This window comes from Mesocricetus auratus, unplaced genomic scaffold (genome assembly GCF_017639785.1).
Source record: "Mesocricetus auratus isolate SY011 unplaced genomic scaffold, BCM_Maur_2.0 Super-Scaffold_100676, whole genome shotgun sequence".
Taxonomy (NCBI): Eukaryota; Metazoa; Chordata; class Mammalia; order Rodentia; family Cricetidae; genus Mesocricetus; species Mesocricetus auratus.
In genome coordinates this window covers 37,822,783-37,850,174 of record NW_024429266.1, presented here as the reverse complement: position 1 = coordinate 37,850,174, position 27,392 = coordinate 37,822,783, and the positions used below count along the sequence as shown (strand labels likewise).

The following is a 27,392-nucleotide window of genomic DNA, read 5'->3' as shown; positions in this document are numbered from 1 at the left end:
GCGCATGCCCGCCCGTCCGCCGCGCGCGCACCGGCTTGCGCGATCCCGCGCGGGGAAGGCATCCAACGGCTGCAGTGTGGACATGGAGTCGGACCCCACGACCTCCGAGCCAGAGGCCGCGGTCGGGAGCGTCAGCCCGCCAGCGGAGCAGGCCGACCCAACCACCCCGGGGAATTTGGCGGCCGCGGTCGCCAAAGGCCTTGCGTCCCCGGTACGCTCAGTGGTGGCCTCCCCGCGCCCCGTGAAGGGCAAGGCGGCGCGGCGGCGGCTCCAGCTCCCGCCGGTCTCTCAGGCCGAGGCAGGCGACGAGGAGCCGGTGCTCGCGGTGCCGGAGGACCAGGAGGAGGCGCAGCCCCTGCCGCCGCTCTGCGCATCTCCCATGAGGGGCATGTGGCGCAGAGAGAAGGTGGCTCTGTACTGCGATCAGGTGCTGCAGGGCTCGAAGGTGTGAAGCTGCGGAGGGACAGCTCCGGGGAGTCCGGGTTCCTCCCATAGAGTTGGGAAGGCAAATCTGTCACTTCAAAGCAGTCTCTCGGATTCAAGGTGTACAGAATGGCCACCATGGTCACCTTAGATGTGCCCAGACACTTAGCTACCGCTCCAGAGGAGTTGACTACACTGTCATACAAAATACTCGCTTAAAATAACAACCTTAAAAAAAAATGAAGCCATGGAGGAGGTCATCGCACCCCGAGCATACATTTTACTGTTCACACACGTCTGTTCACTCATTTCAACACTCACACACCTTGGTGTCCACACACCCTAGTGTCCATACATCTCAATGTTTACAACCAGTTTGTGTGTTTTTCGAGACAGTTTTTCTGTGTAACAGCCCTGGCTGTCCTGAAACTCACTGGGGTGACCAGGCTGGCCTCCAACTCAGAGAGACCCACCTGCCTCTGCCTCCCAGATACCCAGCACCAACACCCGACACCAGTTTTAATACATCTTAGAGTTCACATACAATAGCAGTAGCAATTTGAGCCCAAACATAAGGCGGAGATTACACTAGAATTCTACAAATGGGAGCTAGAGAGATGCTCATTGGTTAAGAACACTTGCTGCTGGTGCAAAGGACTTGAGTTTGGATCCCAGAACCCACATGGTACCTCGAAACTATCCTTAACTCCACTTCAAGGGATCCCAGATCCACTCCTGACCTTCCCAGGCACAAGGCCCACACGTGGTGTGTGCACACACATACCCATAAAATAAAAACAAACCTAAGATGTGATGAAAATGATGGCTCCCAGTCTACCACTCACGATATAGGCAGGTGTTTTGTACGGAAGACGCCTGTTAACCCCAGTGTACGTTTTAATTCTATTTTGTATTTTAAAAGGTATAATAGGATTTGTGTACAAGTCTATTCATTGCAGTGATGGTTATAGGAATGTAGCTGAGCATGGTGACTCATGGCTTTGGTTTTTTGTTTGTTTTGAGACAACATTTTCTCTTACTCTGTAGCTCTGGTTGTCCTGGAACTTACTAAGTAGACCAGGCTGGCCCAGAACTCACAAAGATCCACCTGCCCCACCTCCCAGGTGGAGGCATATGCCTATAATGTCAGTACTTGGGAAGCTGGAGTCTGAGAGTCAACCTAGGGTTACATAGTGCGGTAAAGCTAACAGAAATAACTGGAGATCTAGTTCAAGTGGATGAGTGCTTGAATGAAATACTGAATTTGATTCCCAGTATGATACAACATCCTGCTTTTATCGACACAGTTCTTGCACTAGTGGAAAAAAGAAGGACACCCATAGTAGGACACACCTGTAATCCCAGCACTTAGGGCTGAGGCTGGAGGATTGATTGCCCGGTGAGTGAGAGGAGTGTGAGGTATGCAGCCACAGTCTTCCTATCTCAAACAGACAACAACCCACAAAGAACTTCCTTGGCATCATGCCATGGGAAATTATGCAGTTGTAAATTCATGTTTTCAAGAACCATATCCTTGATTATGCTATAAGTAAGTTTAAGCAAACAAGCCCTGGAGGCAGACATGATGAATGGGTGGGTGGACAGACACACAGAAAAATTAGTGAAAGGAAGCACAGCATGAGACCAACAGAGCTCACTTTGCCAGATTAGAGCTGATTTAAAATGTCTTTACATTTCCTTTTTTTTTCTTTTTATTCCCCTTTCGATTTTTGTGAGTCTCACTTTGTAGCCCTGACTACCTGAAACTCACTAAGTAATACAGTCTAGCCTTCAACGAGTTGTGACTTTCCTGCCTCTGTCTCCTGCATTCTGGGAATACAGATGTGTTCGCCGTATTGTGCATGTGTTTTTTTTTTTTTTGTGCTTCTCATAATGTTTGAGGTCTTGAAAATTTTAATTGTAAAAGCATCGTTACTAAGACTGCATAAGTTACCTATTTTTTTTTTAAATCAGATATTGAGGATTAGAGGCCTGGTCTGCTAAATGTAAGTAAGTGGAAAATATTTATATAAATTGTTCTGTCATTGATTATGGTCTTATCAGTTTCATAATAGTTTAGATTACTTACCCTTTCATTAGCTAACTTTAAAATTAAAAATCAAATGGCAAATATTTACTGCGTGTTTAACACACTCACTTGTTTTATAAAATGGAGTGCAATTTAACATTTGATGTGCTGAGTTTTGTGATTGGTTGGATTTTGAGGTAGTCTCATACAGCCTTGACTTGTCTGTAACCCCAATCCTACTGCATCCATCCCCTACGCGCTGGGATCACAGGCGTGACTCCTAATGTGTTTTAAATAGGCAATGCCATTTTTTAAAGTTAATTAGAACATCTGTGTGTTTTTAACCACTGCTGGGATCTCTAAGATCACACACCTTCTGCTCATAAGCCAGAGCATGTGCTGAGTGAATAGATCTCTTCATTTTAATTTGTGTTTATGACAGTTTCTGTTAAATATAGTTTTAATTTTTTAAAAAAATCTATAAATTGCCAGGCAGTGGTGGTGCACACCTTTAATCTCAGCACTTGGAAGGCAGAAGCAGGCAGATCTCTGTGAGTTTGAGACCAGCCTTGTCTACAAGAGCTATTTCCAGGACAGCCTCCAAAGCCATAGATAAACCCTGCCTCAAAATGCCCCCAATCTATAAATTTTCCAGGTTTCTCATTGTTTAAGGTAATATTTTCAAATAAAAATATGTCTTATAAACTTCTATATATTTGTTGATTTAAAAGACATCCATTTAACATTTTTATTATTATTAGTGTGTGTGTGTGTGTGTGTGTGCGCGCGCGCGTGCGCGCATGTGTCACAACACACATGTGGAGGTTGGGACAGCTGGTAGGAGTCACTTCTCTTTGCTTTATGTGAGTTCTGGGAATTGAACTCAGGTCTTCAAGCTTGCTCTGCAAGTATTTTGCCCCTTTGTCTCTCCAAGCTTGCATTTATCTGTACAGCTGTGTCTTCTTTCTTGTTAGGCAGAAGATGCAGATGAAGCTATGAGTAAATACCTGTCAGAAAAGCTGAAACTGAAGGATAAATGGCTGGGAGTCTGGAAGAGTAACCCAGAGTTATTCTTTGAGAAGTACGAAGAGGCTTCCATTCCTTTCGTTGGTATACTAGTCGAGGTAAATTGTCTTGCTTTGTTCTTTGAATGAAATTGGCAGCCCCTTTTATGATGGAAATGTGACTTCATTAATCTGAAACTCTAATACCCACAAAAATGCTAACCAGATGAGCATGTGGAAGAAGATAAAGATGAGCGCTAACATACACTTACTTAGGGACAATTAATAGTGAAATGGATCTGATAGCACTGAACAATAATTATTAACCCAGCTGCAACTCCTCACATACTGTAAAAATAGCAGAACTGTATGTATTTCTTTTTCTTTTTTGTTTTGTTTTTCCAAGTCAGGGTTTCTCTGTATTGTTTTGGAGGCTGTCCTGGTACTCGCTCTGTAGACCAGGCTGGCCTCGAACTTACAGAGATCCGCCTGCCTCTGCCTCCTGAGTGCTGGGATTAAAGGCGTGCGCCGCCAATGCCCAGCCTCTTTTTTTTTTTCTTTTAAAGATTTATTTATTTATTACATACAGTGTTCTGCCTATATGCCAGGAGAGAACACCGGATTGAATTGTAGATGGTTGTGAGCCACCATGTGGTTGCTGGGAATTGAACTCAGGACCCCTGGCAGAGCAGTCAGTGCTCTTAACCTCTGAGCCATCTCTCCAGCCCCCCCCCTTTTTAATGATTTACTTGTTTTTATTTTGTGTACATTGCTGTTTTGCCTGCATGTATGTCTTTGTAAGGGTGGATTCCCTGGAACTGAAGTTACAGATAATTGTGAGCTGCCATATGGGTGCTGGGAATTGAACCTGGGTCTTTGAGGATAGCAGACAGCACTCTTAGCCACTGAACCAAGTCTCCAGCCTGTTTCTTGCCAGGCATGAAATCCCAGGACTAGGGAGGCAGAGGCAGTCAGTTAGGGGCCAGCCTGGTTTACACAGAGAGATCCAGGATAGTCAGGTAACACAGAGAAAGCCTATCTCAAAACAGAAAGGTAAAAAAAAAAAGCAACAACAAAAATATATTTCTTAAGGAATTATAAGTTGGGCTTCCACAAATGGTCTATTATGCCCCCTTTTTTAAAATTTAGTTAACTTTATTTTATGTGCATTGGTATGAAGGTATCAGATCCACTGGAACTGGAGTTAGAGACAGTTGTGAGCTGTCATGTGGGTGCTGGGAATTGAACCTGGGTCCTCTGGAATAGCAGTCAATGCTCTTAATCACCGAGCCATCTCTCCAGTCCCTATTATGCCCCTTTTATTTATCTGAATTATATACTCAGTTCAGATAAGAAAAGAAAATTAGATCAGAAAACTGTCATCACCTTTTCAGTGTGACCAACTTACAAGCCATCAGCTAAGCTCCAGATTCTTCAGGTCCAGAGGCTGGCACATTTGGTGTCATAGTTTGAGTCCTTTTAAGATAATCATCCTTGAGCCGGGCATTGGTGGCGCACGCCTTTAATCCCAGCACTTGGGAGGCAGAGGCAGGCGGATCTCTGTGAGTTCGAGACCAGCCTGGACTACCAAGCAAGTTCCAGGACAGCCTCCAAAGCCACAGAGAAACTCTGTCTCGAAAAACCAAAAAAAAAAAAAAAAAAAAAGATAATCATCCTTGCCAGCGTTGGTGGCGCACGCCTTTAATCCCAGCACTCAGGAGGCAGAGGACAGGTGGATCTTTGTGAGTTTGAGGCCAGCCTGGTCTACCGACCGAGTTCCAGGACAGCCTCCAAGACAATACAGAGAAACCCTGTCTTGGAAAAAAAATAAAAGATAATCATCCTTGTATAGAAATTAGCATTAATTAATATCATACTCAATATTGATGCTCCAAGAGTTTTGTTTTGTTTTGTTTGCTTGCTTGCTTGCTTGTTTTTTTGAGACTGCTTCTCTGTAACTTTGGAGCCTGTCCTTGAACTCACAGAAATCCACCTGCCTCTGCCTCCTGAGTGCTGGGAGTGCCCAGCTTTTTGGTTTTTTACATTTTTTAAATTTTGTAAGTGTTGCATGCTCATGCATGCATCTATACCACAGTACATGTGTGGAGGTCCAAAGACAACTTTTAGAAGTCAGTTCTTCCCTTCCACTGTGTGGGTTCTGGGGCTCAAACTCAGAATAACTCATTGGCCAGCCTCTTAACCAGCTGAGGCATCTTACCAACCTAGATAGATGTTTCAAATATGTTTTCCTGATCACAAGAAAAAACTTGAAACTTATCACATCACATACTACTTAAAAGCAATTAAATTAGGGCTGGAGAGATGGCTCAGCGGTTAAGAGCACTGACTGGCTGTATACACAATAAATAAAATATTTTTTAAAAGCAATTAAATTATATGCCGTAGCTGGGCGGTGGTGGCCCATGCCTTTAATCCCAGCACTCGGGAGGCAGAGGCAGGCAGATCTCTGTGAGTTCGAGGCCGGGCTGGACCGACAGCCTCCAAAACAATACAGAGAAACCCTGTCTCGTAAAAACCAAAAAAATAAATAAATAAATAAAAATTATGTGCCGTGTGAAAAAGTGAGTTGCTGAAAATTTTTCAGTGTATTACCAGTAATAGAGGTTAGAAAAACATTGTCTTGGGGTTAAATTTTCAAAAATACTTCAGTGGTTTTGGATCCGTGTGTATGCCACCCCTCTATGGCTAAGTAGTATGGCTAGCTTTGCACTTTGATCTTCAGACAAGCTTTATTTGTTAGATCATAAACAAAATATCACCACAGGGAGATACTTTTATCTTCAGATTTTGAACAGTTTTTGCCTGAATCTTTTATGTTGTCTTTGGATTTCTTTCATATGGATGAAGTGGACCCCACCATTGGTGATAAAATGTGGGTAAGTTTTTTGTTGTTGTTTTTTTTTAGTGTATAATTTAGGGCTTGTTCTAATCAAATCTTGCATGGGAATGTCACATTGTGACACATTACTTCAACGTGGCACACAACACACTACTAAAAAAGGAGGGCTAGTCTCCCAGCCATTGCTCAGATTTTTTTCCTAACATTTCTCTGACTCCGCCCTTCTTCTTCCCAGTGTCCTTAGTCTGGTTTTCCGCCTAACCTTATCCTGCCCAGCCAGCTTCTTTATTAAACCAATCACAGCGTAATTTGCACAGTGTACAGAAGGATTACTCCACAAGCACCCTGCCTCCAAAACTAAATGCAGACAAAAATGTGGGAAGACACGTCTTAGGGTTTCGATTGTTGTGATGAAACACCTTGATCAAAAGTAATTTGGGAAGGAAAGGGTTTATTTGTCTTACACTTCTGCATCACAGTTCTTCATCAAAAGAAGTCAAGACAGGAACTCAGTCAAAGGCAGAGGCTGATGCAGAGGCCATGGATGGATGCTGCTTACTGGCTTACTCCTCATGCTTGCTCAGCCTGCTTTCTTATAGAACCCAGGACCACCAGCCCAGGAGTGACACCACCCACAGTGAACTGGGCCCTCCCCCATCACTAATTGAGAAAATGCTCCCATAGGCTTTCCTACACCTTATATTATGGAGGTTTTTTTCTCAATTGAGGTTCCCTCTCTCAAATGACTCTAGCTTGTGTCAAGTTGATATAAAACTAGCCAGCACAGCATATTCTCTTTGTGAAACCTTAAAACTAATGCCTTTAAGGAGGTGCTTGAAATTGGTGGTGGTGGTGAAGTCTTTAATCCCAGCACTCTCAAGGCAGAGGCAGGCAGATCTATGAGTTTGAGGTCAGTCTGGTCTACAGAGTGAGTTTCAGGACAGCAAGGCTACACAGAGAAACCCTGTCTCAAAAAAACAAAAACAAACCTGCTGGTATTTAATATTTACCCAGAATTATTTAGTGTGTTGGTTAGGAAAGTCCTAACAATTTAGAAGATGCAACATTGTGACTAGCTCATACATGAGAAATCCTGGTGGCTTTTGTACATTGGCAATCACCTCCTGTATGACATTTATCCTAGGTGACTTGTAAACCACGCCAGAACTTCTCTTGTTTCAAAGTAACAGTTTCTGTGGCTGAGCCCTTCTCTTCTAACATTGCAAACATCCCGAGGGACTTGGTGGACGAGGTTCTGGAGGAGCTGGAGTACAGTGCACCTCTCCTGGAAGTGTACCCAGTTGAAGGACAAGATGCAGATGTTTGTGACATTGCTCTGGCCTTGGAAGTTGTAAGGTAATAGGGATTTCATAATGATGAAATTGAAAATTACTTTTTCCAGCAGCTCATTTCATGTGTAAGTTCTGCTCATACAAACACTTTACTGATTTACTTGAGATTGGTGGATTAAATTTGCCCTTTTTTATTTATTTTGGTTTTTGGAGACAGGGTTTCTCCGTGTAGCTTTGGAGCCTGTCCTGGAACTTAGTCTGTAGACCAGGCTGGCCTGAAACGCACAGAGATCCATCCGTTTTACCTCCCAAGTGCTGGGATTAAAGGCATACACCACCACTGCCCAGTAAATTTGCCCTTCCTTTTTCTTTTGGTTTTTCGAAACAGGATTTTTCTCTGTGGCTTTGGAGGCTGTCCTGGAACTAGCTCTTGTAGACCAGGCTGGTCTCGAAATCACAGAGATCCGCCTGCCTCTGCCTTCCAAGTGCTGGGATTAAAGGCGTGTGCCACCACTGCCTGGCAAATTTACCCATTCTTAATTAAAATAATGTATTCACAACTCTTAGTTACAAATTATATAATTATTAAAATGGTAATGAAAAGTTTGCTCTATTTTTATCTTGTGCTTTGTAAGAAATGAGTTTAGAAGAGTTGTAACTCAGGTGTGGTGAATTCCTTTAATCCCAGCTGTCAGGAGGCAGAAACAGGTGGATTTCTGGGTGTTTGAGATCAGCTTGCTCTGTATAATGAGTTCATGTCATCTAGGGATACATAGTGAGACACTGTCTCAAATAAATAAGTAAATAAATGAAGAGTTCTAAAAGCTAGGTGCAGTGAGTGACAGGTACATGTGGTTCTGCACTGGGGAGGCAGATGCAAGATCTGGAGTTTAAGGGCATCATAAGCTGCATAGGAGGTTTAGGGTTAGCCTGATTTAAATGCTGCATAGGACGTTTAGGGTTAGCCTGATTTAAATGTTGCATAGGAGGTTTAGGGCCAGCCTGATTTAAATGATGCCTTGTCTCAAAAAGAAAATAAATTCTAGAAATGATTAATCACTGCTGTTGTGTTTAAGCATCTGTTTTAGTCTCCTTTCCATTGTGATAAGAATACTCTTACCAGAGCAATTTAGAAGTTGAAAGGGTTTATTTAACTGCACTTCTGGGTCACAATCTATCTCGTAAGTGAAGCCTGGACAGAAACCTGAAGGCAGACATCATGGAGGAACACTGTTTGCTGGTGTCTGAAAGCTCTTGCTTAACTTATTTTCTTACACAGCCCAGGATGACTAGTCCAGGGAATGCTGCCGCTCACAGTGGGCTGGGCCCTCCCATCAGTTCACAATCAAGACAATTCCCCACAAACATGCCCATAGGCCAGTTTGAGCTGGGCAATTGCTCAACAATCATTCCCCCCCTCAAGTGACACTATGCTGCATCAAGTTGATAGTTAAGTAACCAGGACAGCGCGGGGCATTGGTGGTGCACACCTTTAATCCCAGCACTCGGGAGGCAGAGGGCAGGTGGATCTCTGTGAGTTCGAGACTAGCCTGGTCTACAAGAGCTAGTTCCAGGACAGCCTCCAAAGCCACAGAGAAACCCTGTCTCGAAAAAGCCAAAAATGAAAGAAAGAAAGAAAGAAAGAAAGAAAGAAAGAAAGAAAGAAAGAAAGAAAGAAAGAAAGGAAGGAAGGAAGGAAGGAAGGAAGGAAGGAAGGAAGAAAAGAAGCAAGCTGGTGTAGCTATCCTAATATCTAGCAAAACAGACTTCAAACTAAAATCAATAAAAAGATGAGGAAGGGCATTTCATATTCATCACAGGAAAAACCAGCAAGAGGAAATGTCAGTTCTGAAAATCTATGCCCCAAATACACGGGTTCCCACATTTGTAAAAGAAACATTACTAAAGCTTAAATCATACATCAAGTCCCACATACTAATTGTGGGAGACTTCAACACCCCACTCTCACTACTGGACAAGCCTGACAGACAGAACTTAAAAGAGAAATAAGGGAACTAACAGATGAAACAGACCTAACAGATATCTATAGAACATTCCTCCCAAACACAAAAGAACTTCTTCTCAGCATCTCATGGAGCCTTCTCGAAAATTGACCACACACTCGGTAACAAAGCAAACTTCAATAGATTAAAAGAAAATTCGAATAACCCCATGTATCTTATCAGATCACTGCAGGTTAAAGTTAGAATTCAACAACAACACTAATTTCAGAAAGCCCACAAACACATGGAAATTGAACAATGCTCAACTGAATGACCACTGGGTCAAGGAAGAAAATAAAGAAATTAAAGACTTCTAAAATTCACTGAAAATGACCACACAACACACCCAAACTTATGGGACACAATGAAAGCAGTGCTGAGAGGAAAATTCATAGCACTAAATGCCAACATAAAGAAGCTGAAGAAATCCCACACTGAAGAATTGACAGAACAACTGAAGGCCCTAGAACAAAATGAAGCAAACTCACCCAAAAGGAGTAGATGACTGGAAATAATCAAATTGAGGGCCGAAATCAATAAAATAGAGACAAAGCAATTAGACAAACCTTTATCCAAACTAACCAAAAGTCAGAGAGAGAGAATATCCAAATTGAGAAAATCAGAAATGAAAAGGAGAACGTAACAACAGACACTGAGGAAATTCAGAGTATCATCAGGTCATACTTCAAAAATCTGTACTCCATAAAATTGGAAAATTTAAAGGAAATAGATAATTTTCTGGATGAGTACCATATACCAAAATTAAATCAAGACTAGATAAACAAGTTAAGTAGACCTATAACCCCTAAGGAAATAGAGACAGTCGTCAAAAGACTCCCAAACAAATAAACAAAAAAGCCAGGACCAGATTGTTTCAGCACAGAATTCTACCAGAATTTCAAAGAAGAGATAATACCAATACTCCTCAAATTGTTCCACACAATGGAAGCAGAAGGCACACTGCCAAACTCTTTTTATGAAGCAATAGTTACCCTGATATCCAAAACACACAAAGACACAACTAAGAAAGAGAATTACAAACCAATTTCCCTCATGGACATTGATGCAAAAAATAATAAAATACTGGCAAACCAAATCCAAGAACACATGAGAAACATCATCCACCATGATCAAGTAGGCTTCATTCCAGAGATTCAGAGATGGTTCAACGAACAAAAATCCACCAATGTAATCCATGATATAAACAAACTGAAAGAAAAAAAAACACATGATCATCTCATTAGATGATGAAAAAGCCTTCAACAAAATTCAGTATCCCTTCATGATAAAGGTCTTGGAGAGATCAGGGATACAAGGAACATTCTTAAACATAATAAAGGCAATAAACAGCAAGCCAACATCAAACTAAATGAAGAGAAACTCAAAATGATTCCACTAAAATCAGGAACAAGATAAGGCTATTCAGTCTCTTCATATCTATTCAGTATGGTACTTGAAGTCATAGCTAGATCAGTAAGACATCAAAAGGACATCAGAGAGATACAAATTGGAAAGGAGGAAGTCAAACTTATGCTATTTGTTGATATGGTAGTATACATAAGTGACCCCAAAAATTCTACCACAGAACTACAGCTGATAAACACTTTCGGTAACATATCAGGATATAAGATTAATGCCTATATATAGATGACAAATGACCTGAGAAAGAATCAGAGAAACATCACCTTTCATAATAGCCACAAACGACATAAAATATCTTGGGGTAACTCTAACCAAACAAGTGAAAGGCCTGTATGACAAGAACTTTTTAGAACAAAACTGAAAAGGAAAGATTTTCCATGCTCTTGGATAGGTGGGATTAACATAGTAAAAATAGCAATCCTAGTAAAAGAAAATCTACAGATTCAGTGCATTAACATCAAAATCTCAGCACAATTTTTTACAGACCTCAAAAGAACAATCTATATTTCATATGGAAAAAAACGCAGGCATCATCATCCCTGACTTCAAGATCTATTACAGAGCTATAGAAATGAAAACAGCTTGATATTGGCATAAAAACAGACAGATAGACCAATGGAATTGAATCAAAGACCCTGATATTAACCCACATACCTATGAACACATGATTTTTTTTAAAGATTTATTTATTTATTACGAACACAACACCCTGCCCCCACGTATGTCTACACATCAGAAGAGGGCACCAGATCTCATTACAGATGGTTGTGAACCACCATGTGGTTGCTGGGAATTGAACTCATGACCTCTGGAAGAGCAGTCAGTGCTCTTAACCTCTGAGCCATCTCTCCAGCCCGAACACATGATTTTTGACAAAGAAGCTAAAAATATAAAGTAGAAAAAAGAATGTTCACCAAATAGTGCTGGTGTAATTGGATATTGACACATAGAAGCAAGCAAATAGATCCATATCTATTGCCATGCATAAAACTCAAGTCCAAATGGATAAAAGACCTCAACATAAACCCATCACACTGACCTGCATAGAAGAGAAAGTGGGAAGTATCTTTGAACTCACTGGCATAGGAGACCTCTTCTTAAATGTAACACCAATAGCACAGGCACTGAGAGTGACAATAAGATCTCCTGAAACTGAGAAGCTTCTGTAAGGCAAAGGACATGGTCAACAAGAGAAAATGGCAGCCCACAGAATGGGGAAAGATCTTCACCAACCCCACATCTGACAAAGGGCTGATATCCGAAAATATATAAAGAACTCAAGAAACTAGACATCAAACTACCAAATAATCCAGTTTAAAAATGGGGTTCAGATCTAAATAGAGAATTCTTAGCAGAACAATCTCAAATGGTGGAAATGCTCAATATCCTTAGCCATCAGGGAGATGCAAATCAAAACAACTCTGAGATACCTTCTTACACTGATCAGAATGGCCAAGATCAAAAACACTGATGAACAGCTTCTGCTGGAGAGGATGTAGAGTAAGGGGAACACTCCTCCATAGCTGGTGGGAGTGCAAACTTGTACAGACACTATGGAAATCAGTATAGCAATTTCTCCAGAAAATTAGGAATTAATCTACCTCAAGACCCTTCGCCGGGCAGTGGTGGCCCACACCTTTAATCCCAGCACTCGGGAGGCAAAGGCAGGCAGATCTCTGTAAGTCTGAGACCGGGCTGGACCGACAGCCTCCAAAACAATACAGAGAAACCCTGTCTCGTAAAACCAAAAAAAAAAAAAAAAAAAAAAAAGACCCTGCAATACCACTTTTGGGCATGTACCCAAAGGAGGCACACTCACACCACAAAGACATTTGCTCAATTATATTTATAGCAACATTATTTGTAATAGCGAGAACCTGGAAGGGACCTACATGCCCCTCAAAAAAATAATGAATAAAGAAAATGTGGTACATTTACCACCATGGAGTACTACTCAGTGGTAAGATACAATGACATCTTTAAATTTGCAGACAAACGGACAGAACTAAAAAAAAAAAAAAAACATCCTGAGTGAGGTAACCCAGATCCAGAAAGACAAATTCACTATGTACTCATAAGTGAATACCAGACATAGAGTAAAGTATAATCAGCCTACAATCCACAACCCCAGCCAGAGAAGCTAGAGCCCTCTTCCAGAAACAGATGGAAGCAGACCAGAGATCTTTAACCATTGGGCTGACCTCCGAGAGTACAATCAAAAGTGAGGGAGGGGTGATAATATGGACAATGGAGTCAAGATCATGATAGGGAAACCCACAACATTACTGACTCAGGTCTGATAAATGGGGAACCTGCGTAAGACTGAACTAGACTTCCTTAATATAGATGACAATGGTGTGATTCGGACAGTATAGGTCACTGGCAGTGAGTCCAAGATCTAACACTAATGCATAAACTGACTTACTGGAGCCCATTCTCTATGGAGAGATACCTTGCTCAGCCTAGACATGGGGGTGGGGAGGTGCACTCTTTGGTCCTGCCTCAATGTGATGAGGGGACAGACTTAGTCAATATCCTAGGGGAGGCCTTACCCTTTCTGAAGAGCAGATGGGAGGTGGGATGGGGGGAGAAGGGGAGAGCATGAGGAGAGGGAGGGGGAACCCAAATTGGAATGTAACAAATAAACAAACAAAAACACTAGATGTCATTGTCCACGGTGTGACTGGTTGTTATAAACTGACATCAATGAGCTATCTGTGAACAAAAGGGTATTTATTACATGTTTATGTTTTTCTGATGTTATTTTTCCCATACAAATTGTGTTAAATCCTGCAATTTTTGAATGAAGTCATAGCTCAAATCTATGAATATAAAACCTGAATTTTATAATCTCACTCCCAGAAACATTTTCTTCTCTGTAGTATGCTAAAATACAGTCCAGCCAGTTAATATTTAAGTTTTAATCTCTTATTATTGATTCCTTCAGACTATTTTAAAATATTTTCTTTAAGAAAATTAAGATTTGAGCTGGGGCTATAGCTCACTGATAGAGTGCTTGCCTAGCATGTGTGAGGCCCCGAGTTCAACTCCCTGCATTGTAAAAAAATAAATAAGGTATGGAGAGATCAAGATGGTGAAAGACCTCGGCATCAAAGCGCCGGGCACTGAACCGAACCCTCTGCCCAAGAACCGGGGCCAGACCACTGGCTGCAAATGCAAGAGGTGATTTATTGAGTATACAGGCGCCTGTGGATGCTACTGCAACTCGGGTGCAGAGCATACCGGGCTTGCAGGGAGTACAATATTTACAGAGTTTTAATGGTTACATAAGTAACAGGCATTTCATTGGCTCATCTTGGGGGCAGGGGTAGTTCCCACGGACTAGTTTCCTGGTATTACCTCATCATGAAAGACCCCAGCACGCTTCAGCAATTATTATCCGGGTCCCATGACTACTATGGTGATCATAGACACAACTGGGGGCAAGGGTAGTTGCCAAGGACTAGGTGTCCTGGTATTGCCACATAAAAGACCCTGGCACGCTTCAGCAATTATTATCCGGGTCCCATGACTGCTCTGGTGACCACAGATCCTGTTTGACATCCTGCCAGCTGGGTGAGGCACCTGGTCTGGGTTTCTTTCATTAGGCAACGGCCTGGCCTTGCTTTTCTTTTCCTAGGGGGTCCTGGGTAGGGGTCTTTCAATGGGAGTCATGGAGATGGTTCAGGGGGCAAAGGTGCTTAGTGCTAAGCTGGATGGGAAGCCTGATGAAACCTGAGTTTGGGCCCCAGGCCTCTCATCATGGAAAGAGAGTAGAGCCTCCCACAGCTGCTCTCTGATTTCCAGGTGCAATTGTGGGGCACGGATGAGAGGCACGCTCAATAAACGTAATTTTTAAAACTGACATTCACAGAGGGTTTTGACGTCATTTTTTAGAAGCTTCTGAACATGGTCTATGTGTTGTTAGTAACTGTCATCCTAATTTGGTTTATTGTAGGTTTTTTTATGATTTTCTTTGGAGAGACTGGGATGATGAAGAAATCTGTGAAAATTATACTGCCCTTATTGAAGAAAGAATTAATCTGTAAGTAGACTTGAGAAAGCACTGAGACACTTCTGAGGGAGGCGCATGTAACTGCATTGCTTCTTTCCAGGTGGTGTGATATTCAGGACGGGACAATCCCTGGCCCCATTGCACAGCGCTTCAAGAAAACTCTGGAGAAATACAAAAACAAGCGTGTTGAGCTCATTGAGTACCAGAGCAACATTAAAGAAGACCCGTCTGCAGCTGAGGCCGTCGAGTGCTGGAAGAAATACTATGAGATAGTGATGCTCTGCGGATTGCTAAAAATGTGGGAGGACTTACGCCTGCGGTAAGGATTTGTTGTATTGAAAGAGCCACAGAGGGGCACATGGCTATTCTTGTGTGGTAGCATTTGGCCCATAGATTAGGTTGATTAAAATAATTCAGTATTAAATAGTTCTAGATAGTATGGTGCGCATCTGCAACCCTAGCAAGTAAAATAAAGATGACAATGATTATGATGCCTTGTTTATGAGTTAAGCACAAGGTACAATATGAATATTGGAAAATTACTTTAATATTAGCTATTTCCCTTATCAAGAAGCAGTAAAGTGCTTCAGAGAACCCAAAAGACAGAATCTAAGGGGGTGACTGGTAAATATATATACTGCAGGAAAGGAAGCATCACTTTTAGCTAACAGGAATGAGAGAAGTCAATAGTTACACTGACACTTTCCCCTGATGGGAAAGAGGACTTGGAAAGAAGTCAAAAGAGAAAGAATGGGAATAGTAGAAGAATCCAAAGGCCAATGCTACAAAGATAATTCTGCTAAGAGGGCATCAGGCTGTGATTTTATAAGTCACATCCTTAGAAGCATATCATCCTGTTAACTAATGAGATAAAGTCAAAGGATCTGGAGATACAACTCAGAGCTAATGAGATAAAGTCAGGGAGATGGAGACACAGCCCAGAGCTAATGAGATAAAGTCAGGGAGATGGAGACACAGCTCAAAGCTAATGAGATAAAGTCAGGGAGATGGAGACACAGCCCAGAGCTAATGAGATAAAGTGAAGGATCTGGAGACACAGCTCAGAGCTAATGAGATAAAGTGAAGGATCTGGAGACACAGCTTAGAGCTAATGAGATAAAGTGAAGGATCTGGAGACACAGCCCAGAGCTAATGAGATAAAGTCAGGGAGATGGAGACACAGCTCAAAGCTAATGAGATAAAGTCAGGGAGATGGAGACACAGCCCAGAGCTAATGAGATAAATGAAGGATCTGGAGACACAGCTCAGAGCTAATGAGATAAAGTGAAGGATCTGGAGACACAGCTTAGAGCTAATGAGATAAAGTGAAGGATCTGGAGACACAGCTCAGAGCTAATGAGATAAAGTGAAGGATCTGGAGACACAGCTCAGAGCTAATGAGATGAAGTCAGGGAGATGGAGACACAACTCAGAGCTAATGAGATAAAGTCAGGGAGATGGAGACACAGCTCAAAGCTAATGAGATAAAGTCAGAGAGATGGAGACACAGCCCAGAGCTAATGAAATAAGGTCAGGGAGATGGAGACACAGCTTAGAGCTAATGAGATAAAGTGAAGATCTGGAGACACAGCTCAGAGCTAATGAGATAAAGTCAGGGAGATGGAGACACAGCCCAGAGCTAATGAGATAAAGTCAGGGAGATGGAGACATGGCTCAGCAGTTAAGAGCACTTGCTAAATTGGCAGAGGACTGGAATTCAGAAACCTAGCACCCATGTCAGGTGACTCACAACATCCTGTAACTACAGGCGGTAGGGGTGACTCCCACTTCTCATCTCTAGCATTGCATTCATGTGCACATGCTCTCTCCCATAGACACACATCTACATGTAAATAAAAACAAAATAAACCCTTCAAAAATCACATGTGTCCTGAAAGTTTTTTATGCCTCAGTATCACAAGACACAACCCAACTCTGCTTTGCATTAAGTCTCCACGAGTAGACTATGAAATATAATAAAGATTTCTTCCCTTTGGAATGGAATGGAAAGGGAAAGTGACTGAAGCCATGGTTATAGTGGGTTGAATGTAGATTTCCCCACTTAAAGATAATCCCTTAAAAATGAAAGATTTAGAATGCTGGGCAGTGGTGGTGGTGGCGCACGCCTTTAGTCCCAGCACTTGGGAGGCAGAGGCAGGTGGGTCTCTGTGAGTTTGAGGCCAACCTGATCTACAGAGTGAGTTCCAGGACAGCCAGGACTATACAGAGAAACAATGTCTCAAAAGGAGAGAGAGAGAGAGAGAGGGAGAGAGAGAGAGAGAGAGAGAGAATAAAAGGAGAAAAAGATTTAGAATGTAAGGGTTTACACATCAATTATTTAAAAGATCTTATTGGTGGCCAGATGTGGCGACCACCTTTAATGCCAGCATTTAGGAGGTAGAGACAGGAGGATCTCTGTTAGTTTTAGGTAAGTCTGGTTTATGCTGAACTCCAGGCAGTCAGATCTACATAGTAAGACCCTGTTTCAAAAAAAAAATCTAAGTAAATAAACCAAAATGAAACCTCTTGTTAGATTGCTCTTAAGTTAATATACCTTGGTGACTTTCTAGGTGAAGATAAGATAGGCTGAATTTTTTTCCATCTTAATTCACCCACAAATATTTTCTACTATAGAGTTCATGGACCTTTCTTTCCAAGAATTCTGAGACGTAGGAAAGGGAAGAGAGACTTTGGGAAGACTATTACCCACATCGTGGCAAAGGTGATGACGACTGACATGGTAAGATACATTTTTCTTTTCTTTTTTTTTTTTTCGAGGCAGGGTGTCTCTGTGGCTTTGGAGTCTGTCCTGGAACTAGCTGTTGTAGACCAGGCTGGTCTCAAACTCACAGAGATCCTCCTGCCACTGTCTCCCGAGTGCTGGGACTAAAGGCGTGCGCCACCACTGCCAGGCGGTAAGACACATTGTTGTGTGATCACTTGAGTGTGTGCTGCAGGCAAGGGGGAAGAAGCGCCGGAAGTAGAGTTCTTGCAGGACTTGGTGATGATGTCTTGGTTCTTCGCCACAGCATCTCAGTCTTGGCATCCCCGCACTAGATAAGCAATGACAACTCTTCACAGCCCCCAGGCCTTGTTGCCGATGAGCGAGACATAGCCAGGGAGGCTACAGTCAGAGACAGATGTGCAGTCTTGGCTCTTCATACATCTCGTGGATTTCAAGACGGAGATATGGTCAAGTAAAGAGGCAGCGACAGCTTCAACATAGGCTCTTAAATACTGTAACAGGGCCATATGTCAAAGGACTTTGACAATGCTGGCTGGGAAACCTGGCTTATATATCAAATGAATAGACTCTGGGTGAATGTTTAGTTAGTCTCTGAAATAACACAAATTGTTCTGAAACCAAAAGTAAATATTTCTACCCAACTTGATGGTTAATGGCATGCCCCAGCCCTCTCTCTGGACTACCTTGGCTTTCATGGTCTCTAGATACTTTCCTCACTGACCTTTCAGTGCTCAGGGTTAGTCTTTTCCTGCACTTTCTTGACTCTGTTTATCATTTTCTTATTATAATTCCATCTGTATATATTTACAGTCCAAAACACACATTCACAGGTCAGATATTTTTCCTAAGCCCAGACCTGCTTAATACCCTGATTTGCTCATGTTCCAGAACTCTCTGTCCAAGAAAATGGTCCCAGCATTTATCTAGTTGCTAATTGCAGTTTTTCAGGAGTTACTTTAATAGTCCCAACCTCCTTCATACACAGGAGCCTTATTTAAAAACAAAACAAAACAAAACTCTTTGGGGGCCTGCCACCTAGCTCCCAGATAAATACACAGACTTATTCTAACTTACGCATGCCTGGTTAGTTTGGTTTGTTTCTAGCCAGCTTTTTCTAACTTAAATTATCCTGTTTCTCTTTAACTACGTTTTGTCTCTGGGCTTTTTACCTTTTTTTGTTCTTACTCAATGGCTGGCTGGGTGGCTGGCCCCTAGTGTCCTTCTATTCTTGATCCTTGCTCTCTTCCTTAGATTTCTCCTCCTATTTATTCTCTCTGCCTGTCAGCCCCACCTATTTCTTCTCTCCTGCCTAGCTATTGGTTGTTAAGCCCTTTATTAGGCCAACCAGGTGTTTTAGGCAGGCAAGGTAGCACAGCTTTACAGAGTTAAACAAATGCAACATAAAAGAATGCAAAATATCTTTGCATCATTAAACAAATATTCCACAGCATAAATGAATATAACATATCTTAAATTAATATTCCACAACAACCCAAGCCCAAGTATATTCAGAAATGTTTCTTCTGTGTAATTAGTAACTCTCCATCTTTCGGATTTTTGTTTAAATCACACTGCTACAGAAAAAAGGCCCCCTGGAGTTGGATGTGGTAGTGCTACCTGTAATTCAGTAGCCATGGGACTGGACAGGACGATCATGAATTCAAGGGTAGCCTGGGCCTCATACTGTGACCCAGTTGAAGGGTTGGTGTCGAGGGGGAACCTTCTCCACCCTGTAGAATGCATTACATTGCTAGATTCAATTATAGGCCACTACACGTGAGGGGCATGGAAGTCGGTGCCAAGAACAAGTCCATGTTTGTGAAGAAACTGAAGTAACAAGACTCTTGGAATTTTCTCACAAACACTCAGAATTCTCAACACGAACACAAAGTCTCAAACTGCTGCCTCTGCTCAGTGTGGCTGGAGAATGAATGCCTGAGACCTTATTCCTGTCTTATACACCTCTCTAGTGCTGGGATTAAAGGAATGTGATCCCAGGTGCTGAGCTGTTTCTCTATAGGACTGGATCAATTTTGTGTAGATCTGGGTGGTCCTTGACTCACAGAGATCCGTCTATCTCTTGATCCCAAATCCTAGGATTAAAGGTATGCACCATCACCTCCTAGCTTTTTTTTGCTGGGATTAAAGGTGCGTGTCTGGCTTCTATGGCTTGTGGCTGACTTTGCTTTCGGAATCCTCGGGCAAGCTTTAATAAATCATAAATAATATATCACCACATCTTGATCTCAACATGCAACAGGATCTCAAGTTCCAGGATAGCCTCGGCTACTTAGGAAGACTTTGATTTACAAAGAGGGGGGGAAAAGAGGACGATGAAGAGCAGGAAGGAGGGGGTAGGGGGAGGGTAGGAACATGAGGCAGTGGTGACAGCAGCAACAGAAAGCACAGGGTCCAGTGTCCCTTGCCTTGTATCTAAGGCTTAATACCAGCGTGCCTCTGTGACCTTGAGCCACTCGTTTAATCTCGATGCATCGAGATTCGTAAGGTAATACAGGATATTCAAAATGGCTCCTGGCCTGTACTCCATCCATACCCAGCACTTGATAGAGGGATAATCATGTGTGATTATGAAGAAGATTTCATCATTGGTTTATTGGTAGACTGATTCTGGATGAATACATACGATGTAGGTGAGTCTTCAGGAGAGAGTGATGTGTCTAGGAAGTGTATACAGGCGGCATGCTGTTGAAGACACACTCTCTCTGTTTCTTTTCAGGTGAAGAACTTGTCTTCGGACACACTTCTCCAGCAGCATGATGATTTGAATCTGGCTTTGGACAATTGCTATAGTGGAGATATAGTAGTGATTTTCCCAGGAGAATATCAAGCTGCAAATCTTGCTTTGCTGACTGATGACATCACTATACAGGGTTAGCAGGCGTTCCTTTACAGTTTTAGTTTTTGTTTTACAGCAACATAAACTTGCCAAGCTGTACTAGCAAGTATATTTAATCAAGTACCTGGAAACAGGAACAAATTACCCTTCTCGAAATCCCTGTGTGCCTTTTACAGCAAAGCCTATGTTGCTTATGCTGGTCTCAGACTTTTGGACTCAAATAAGCTTTGTGAGTGGCAGGAACTACATACATGGTGTACCATGGTGCCCAGTGGTTCACCATATTTTCCTTTTTGGTAGTACTTGGGATTGAACCGAGGGCCTTGCATCTGCTTAGGCAAGCACTCCACCACTGTGCTCTAGCCAACAGTCAGAGCATTTTCTTTATCCTTGAATGTATATTTCTATCAAAATGTGTGTGTCCTGTTCACTTTGAAAGAAGAACGTTCCCTCCCAGTGGTGAAAAGATTAGTGAACTTACGTTCTACCTATGAGCTTTGAAAACTCAAGCAAATCTTGACTATAACAGTATTTTACCAAACAATCTTAGTTATATAAGTACTTTAAAACAGATGTAGCCTTCTTGATATTAAATTTTGGACAACTGCTTTGGGTAGAGCATTATAGTAGGGTGTGTGTGTGTGTGTGTGTGTGTGTATGTATACAACCTCTAGGATTAGGTTCTTTCCTGACAGTGAGAGCAAGTGCCTTTACCCTCTGAGTCATTGTTATGGTAATTAATTATGGTTTTGAAAGCAAGTTAAAATGTAGTACATTTTGTGTCTTAGACATTTGCACACAGTTGATTATATGAAAATATATGAGATTTAGAGGTTGTGTATGGTGCCTCATGCCTGTAATCCCAGCACTAGGAGGCTGAGGCATGAGTTTAAAGCCAACCTGGGCTACATAGTGAGTTCCAGAACAGCCTGGGCTAAGAGTGAAACTTTGTAATTGTTATGTTGTTATTATTATTATTGGAAATAATCCGTGGAATGAATAGATTGAACAAATATTGTAAGTGTAGTCTAACTACACTTATAAACATAGATCTCAACATCGAGTCATCAACTTAATACTATTTTATAGGCATGGGTGGGGGGATGGCTCAGAGGATAAAGGACTTACTGTGCAAGCATGAGGTTCCTCTGTGCCCACATAACTAGGAGAGGCAGTGGGGTACATCTGTGACCCCGGAGCTGGGGAAGTGGAGACAGATAAACCCTGGGAACTGACTGGTCGGTTAGTCTAATTGAAACAGTGAGCTCCATGTACAACAATAGGCCATCTCCCAAACCCTGAGGTAGAAAGTAGGTGAGCACAACTATACACATACATGCATGTCCTAGTTATACCAGATCACATTATAGACAGTCATTTAGTTAATAGAGAATATTTACATATGACATATATGTGTCTATATGTAAAACTTGATGAAAATAAACAAAAATTACACATGACTGAAGAATTTAAAATTTTAGGTTACTAATTTGTTTTTGTCTCTATGTATCAGGAGTTGGAAAGAGAGAAGAAATTATGATTACTTCCGAACCTTCACACGACAGTTTTGTGGTATCCAAAGCAGATAATGTGAAATTAATGCAGCTCTCTTTGATACAACAAGGGACAGTTGATGGCATTGTGGTAGTAGAGTCTGGTCACTTGACTCTGGAAAACTGCCTGTTAAAATGTGAAGGAACAGGAGTGTGTGTTCTTACAGGGGCTTCATTGACAATTACAGACAGTGAAATAACTGGTGCCCAGGTATTTCCATAAACAGTATAGCTTTTATGACTGTAAGTTATAACTTGGAGTGATCTTAAAAACAAATGATAATCATTATGTGCATGTTTGAGTGTGTGAGTGTGCACATTTTATGGAACATGTATGGATAACAGGGACAACCTTGCCTTCTATCTTGTTTGAAATGGGTGGTAATTAAAACTGTCTTATTATAGCCGGGCGTTGGTGGCGCACGCCTTTAATCCCAGCACTCGGGAGGCAGAGGCAGGCGGATCTCTGTGAGTTCAAGGCACACACAGGTCTACACAGCGAGTTCTAGGACAGCCTCCAAAGCCACAGAGAAACCCTGTCTCGAAAAACCAAAAAAAAAAAAAAAAAAAAAAAAAAAGAAATGGTTGGTAATTAAAACTGTCTTATTATTATTGTGTATGCATGCATGCGTGTGTGTGAGCTTTGTGTGCAAGCACATGCATATATCGATTTTCAGTAGTTGGTTCTCCCTTTCTACCACTGCTGCTGCACCCACTAGGCTAGCTGATGTGTGATCATCTAGGGCAGTGGTTCTGCATTTGTGGATCAAGATCCCATGGGGTGACATATCAGACCTTTATTTACATTATGATTCATAGCAGAGCAGAATTAGCTATGATGTAGCGATGAAATAATTTTACGGTTGGGGGTCGCAGCATTAGGAAGGTTGAGAACCACTGCTCTAGAGCTTCTCTCTGCCTCCAGGATCACCATAGAAGCACTGGTCTACAGACAGCACCCTACCGTGCCCAGATCTTCCATTGGTTCTTATGGTGTGGGCTCAAGTTCTCATGCTTACACAAGTGTTTTTCCCCACAGTTCCCTCAAAACTGTTTACATCTTTCCACACAACTAGAATAATTCATCTTAGCAGGTGGGAGACACAGGGCTAGAGAGATGCCTCCTAGCTAAGAATGCTCTACTTGGTCTCCCAGAGGACGTGAATTTCGCTCCTCTGCAGAAACCACTTCAGGCAGCTCACAACCACCTGTAACTCCAGCTCCAGGAGATCTGCTGCCGCCTTCTGTATTCTGTGAGCACCCATTTTACCCTAAGTGTGTGTTTGCACACAGGCAGCACGTAGCAAAAGTGTGTATATGCACATAAACAAGCATGCATCATTGTGTGTGCACACATAAACAAACATGCAGCATAATTGTGTATGCACATAATTAAGCATGCAGAATAATTGTATGTGCACACATACACAGCATGCAGCATAAGTGTGTGTACAAACATAAACAAGTATGCAGCATAAGTGTGCAAACAAACAAGCATGCAGCATAAGTGTGTGTGCACACATACACAGCATGCAGTATAAGTATATGCAAACATAAGCATGCAGCATAAGTGTGTACAAACAAGTATGCAGTGTGTATGTGCACATAAACAAGCATTCAGAGTTAAATCTTTTAAGTGGGAGATATGTCAGGCATGGTTGCATATACTTGTAATTCCTGTTCCCAGGAAGTGGAAACTTTTTGTAACTTGTGTTGTTTGCTTTGACTTCCAGGGTGCTGGTGTTGAACTGTATCCTGGGAGCATAGCCATTCTGGAAGGGAATGAGATTCATCACTGTAATACTCTCAGAACCAGTGACAGCTCCAAAAGCACCTTAGGTGGTGTTAACATGAAGGTATTGTCTTAGTGCTGTTTTGTTTTGAGACAAGTCTCACAGCTAACCTGGAACTCTATATAAACCAGACTGTCCTTAAATTCACAAAGACCTACCTGCCTCTGCTTCCTGAGTGCTGGGGTTAAAGGCATATCTTAGTTCTTACTGAAGACTTGTTAAGTTTTAGATAACTTGGGTCTTAGTTTCCTTTGCTGTTGCTGTGATAAAATAGACAAAGCAACTCAAGAGAGAAAGGGTTTATTTAGCTCACAGTTCAAGGATACAGTGTGTGTGTGTGGGGGTGGAAGCAGGGGGTCAAGCTGCTGCAGGGTTAAGCAGCAGGAGCAAGAGGCAGCTGGTCACACTGCATCCACAGGCATGAGTAGTTGAATACTTAAGTTCAGCTCAATTTCCCCTTTTTATGAAGTCTAGTACCTTTTAGGACAGGTGGTCCCATCTCTATTAACCCAGTCAGTATAATCCTTCATCAGCATAGCCAGAGGCTAAATAATCCAAGGCTGGAGGCTTGGTAATTCTGTCCAGTTGAAAATAAATACTATCACAAGTATTAAAATGGTAAGAATGTTGTTCAAATGCTATTTCTATCTTAAAAGGAATTGTACACATAATAAAATATAGCTGATGGGAAACGAGCCTGTTCCTGCATATACTCCCACCCCACAGTGGAGATTGAACGCAGTTGTCATGCATACTAGTGAGCACTGAGTGTGTCCCCATCATATTTTAAGCCAGTTGCCCTGGCTGGCCTGGGATTCTGTAGCATAATCATGCCTCAAATTTCAGTCCTCCTGCATCAGCCTTCTCAGTAACTGGGGTCACAGGCCACTAGGCCCAGCATAAAGTAATTTTGAATGTGAGAAAATAGGTGGACTTTGCTCTTACAGATTCTTTTATTGGGTAGATTTATAATACATTTTGGAAAGTAAAGCAAATATTGTGGGCAGACCTATAATCCTAGAACTTAGGAGGCAGAGATAGGAAGGTGGGGAGTTTAAAAGATCATCTTTAGCTATATAATGGGGCCCATCTGGGTTATATATGAGATTGTCTCAAGTCCCCCACCACAAAGCAAATTAAGAGAATAGTACATTAAGAAACACTTTTGATTCAAAAGACTGAGGCAGGAAGACTCGTGTGAATTCCAGGCCTGCCTAAATATTATAACAAGTAGCAGATTAGCCAGAGGTCTATGTTGAGACCCATTCTTGGAAAGAATGAAGGGAGGGGAAGGAGGAGGAAAAGGAAGGGATGGGAGAGAGAAAATAGAGGGCAGAAGGAAAGGAATAAAGGCCACTCTTGGCCAGGTGTGATGACACACACCTTTAATCCCATTACTCTGGAGGCAGAGGAAGGTGGGTCTGTTAGCTGGGAGCCAGCCTGGTCTGCCAGTGAATTCCAAATCAGCTAATGCTACATAGTGAGACTTTGTCTCAAGAAAAAAAAATCACATAGATCACCCATCCCACCAATGCCCTGGTAGGGCTTAACATTACTCAGATAACTGGTCAATAAGGAAAAATGGTACTTGGAGATCGATTTTGAAATACCCAAATTATCTTTTGTTTTCTAAGTGAACCCAAGTGCTCTTAACCACTGAGTCATCTCTCTAGCCCCATTTTTTCTATTAGGTAATTTTCAGTTCTAAAATACTTGCTTATATGAGGGCCATTCTTGCAGAGGTATAACCTAGTTACCAATTCAGTAGGTGTGAAGTCTGAAATTTCGTTGTTAGTTTCCAAAGTGACACTGAAATTACTGGTCACTGGCTAAAATACAACCCACAGCTCACAGTGACCATAGACCAGCACAGCACTGACATCGCATGGTGGTGGCTGGAATTGCAGCATCCTGCCAGAAAGCAGAGGCATGATTGCAAACAAAATCCACCAACAAAACCTCTGCAGATCCTTGAGCCTCACTCCATAGTGTGATGTATTAAACTAGCTCCCTTCCAGGTGCCCTGTGTAATATGTTCACATTAACCTTTCACCTGAAACACATTTCACTGTATCTACAAAAAATGAGGAAATATACTCCATGATTATCATTGTTTGTCAAAGAATTGGTTAAAGAGCATTCTACTTACGTGGTAGCCTGTCCTTATCAAGTCACGCTGTTTCATTGACTTATTGTATTTCCAGGTCATCTTATCTGAAATCATTTTTGTGTTTTATCATGTTGTAGATGTTAACAGGCTGCATCCCCTATCTAGAATTACTTATCAGCTTAGGATGAAACCATGAAAAAACTGTCACTTTTGTAGTAAAGCTGATGAATTCGAGAACACATTTGTTTGAAGCAAACTCTAGTAGCTTTAAGAGTTAAGTCCCAGTGCCACTTACGTTTTTAGTTGTTTCCTTTGTATCAAAATTCTGAACAGCTGATTTCCTCAAATAATTTAACAGGTTCTTCCAGCACCCAAATTGAAGATGACTAACAATCATATCTACAACAACAATGGCTATGGAGTGAGCATTCTTCAGCCTTCGGAACAGTTCTTTATTGTAGCGGAAGCAGCTCTCAACAAAGGGGCAGCTTCAGGAGATAAGAAAGATGACAAAATGCTCTCCAAAGTCATGCAAACTCTGAATGTGGAAATGAACAACAATAGGATAGAAGCAAATTTAAAGGGGGATATTAGGATAGTCACTGGCTAAAGCATCTGGATAGGTGTTCATATTTTATAGTTCAGGGATGTAATAAATGGTTCTTTTATGTGACAGAAATTGTTATTTTAAATTCAAAGATTAAAACATTTGAATGCTTTCACTGAATTTTCAGTTTTAACATTGTTTAAGATACTAGAGCTTTACTAAGATTGAGTCATATGCCATAGAATTTACCCTTTAGCTGAAAGTGTAGCTGAGGGGCTGGAGATGTATAGCTCAGTAGGTAAAGTACTAACCTAGCATGCATAAAGCCCTGAGTTCCACTACCTGTGGTAGTGTGTGCCTATAATTCCAGTACGAGGGATGTGGAAATAAGACAACCAGGAAGTTCAAGGTCAGCCATTGGCTAAAAGGGAGTTTGAGGCCAACCTGGGTTACTTTCCTTTTTACCCCTTTTCCAACTCTGAAGACCCATTAGACTTACCCAGATAGTTCAGGATGATCTCCCCATCTTAGCAGGGACCTTAACCTAAATCTCATAAGGTGAACCTTAAAGTATGTACTGATTGTTCTGAGGACCAGTACTATTCTTTGATTGACCATTAGTTTGCCTCCGCCTCTTTTTCCTCAGCCTAAATACAGTGGGACTTGTTTCCTCAGTAAGGACAAATACAGAGCTTGTATCTTTGTGTGTGTGTACATAAGGGACTGAAACCTGAGCCT

General features: G+C 41.8%; 1 protein-coding gene across 2 annotated transcripts; it reads left to right on the top strand.

Moving 5' to 3' along the window:
- Positions 1–43: 43 nt before the first annotated feature.
- Positions 44–26,834, top strand: Shcbp1l (SHC binding and spindle associated 1 like). Of its 2 annotated transcripts, none has more exons than XM_005071292.3 (10): positions 44–445; positions 3,427–3,576; positions 7,461–7,672; positions 14,992–15,078; positions 15,149–15,367; positions 17,683–17,788; positions 20,532–20,685; positions 22,165–22,415; positions 23,938–24,060; positions 26,466–26,834. In XM_005071292.3, exons 1-10 carry the CDS (start codon positions 83–85, stop codon positions 26,715–26,717), a joined length of 1,917 nt encoding a protein of 638 aa, XP_005071349.1. In that variant the 5' UTR covers positions 44–82; the 3' UTR covers positions 26,718–26,834. The 2 variants fall into 2 exon arrangements, with proteins under 2 accessions (XP_005071349.1, XP_040593530.1); XM_040737596.1 differs by having other exon boundaries at positions 45–211.
- The last annotated feature ends 558 nt before the right edge of the window (positions 26,835–27,392 follow it).

What these genes read in the sequence shown, in the direction of transcription:
- Shcbp1l (XM_005071292.3), top strand. Translation starts at nt 83, where the DNA reads ATGGAGTCGGACCCCACGACCTCCGAGCCAGAGGCCGCGGTCGGGAGC. An exon ending in CTGGCCTTGGAAGTTGTAAG is followed by an intron (nt 7,673 to 14,991) that starts GTAATAGGGATT and finishes GGTTTATTGTAG; the next exon opens with GTTTTTTTATGATTTTCTTT. An exon ending in ATTGAAGAAAGAATTAATCT is followed by an intron (nt 15,079 to 15,148) that starts GTAAGTAGACTT and finishes GCTTCTTTCCAG; the next exon opens with GTGGTGTGATATTCAGGACG.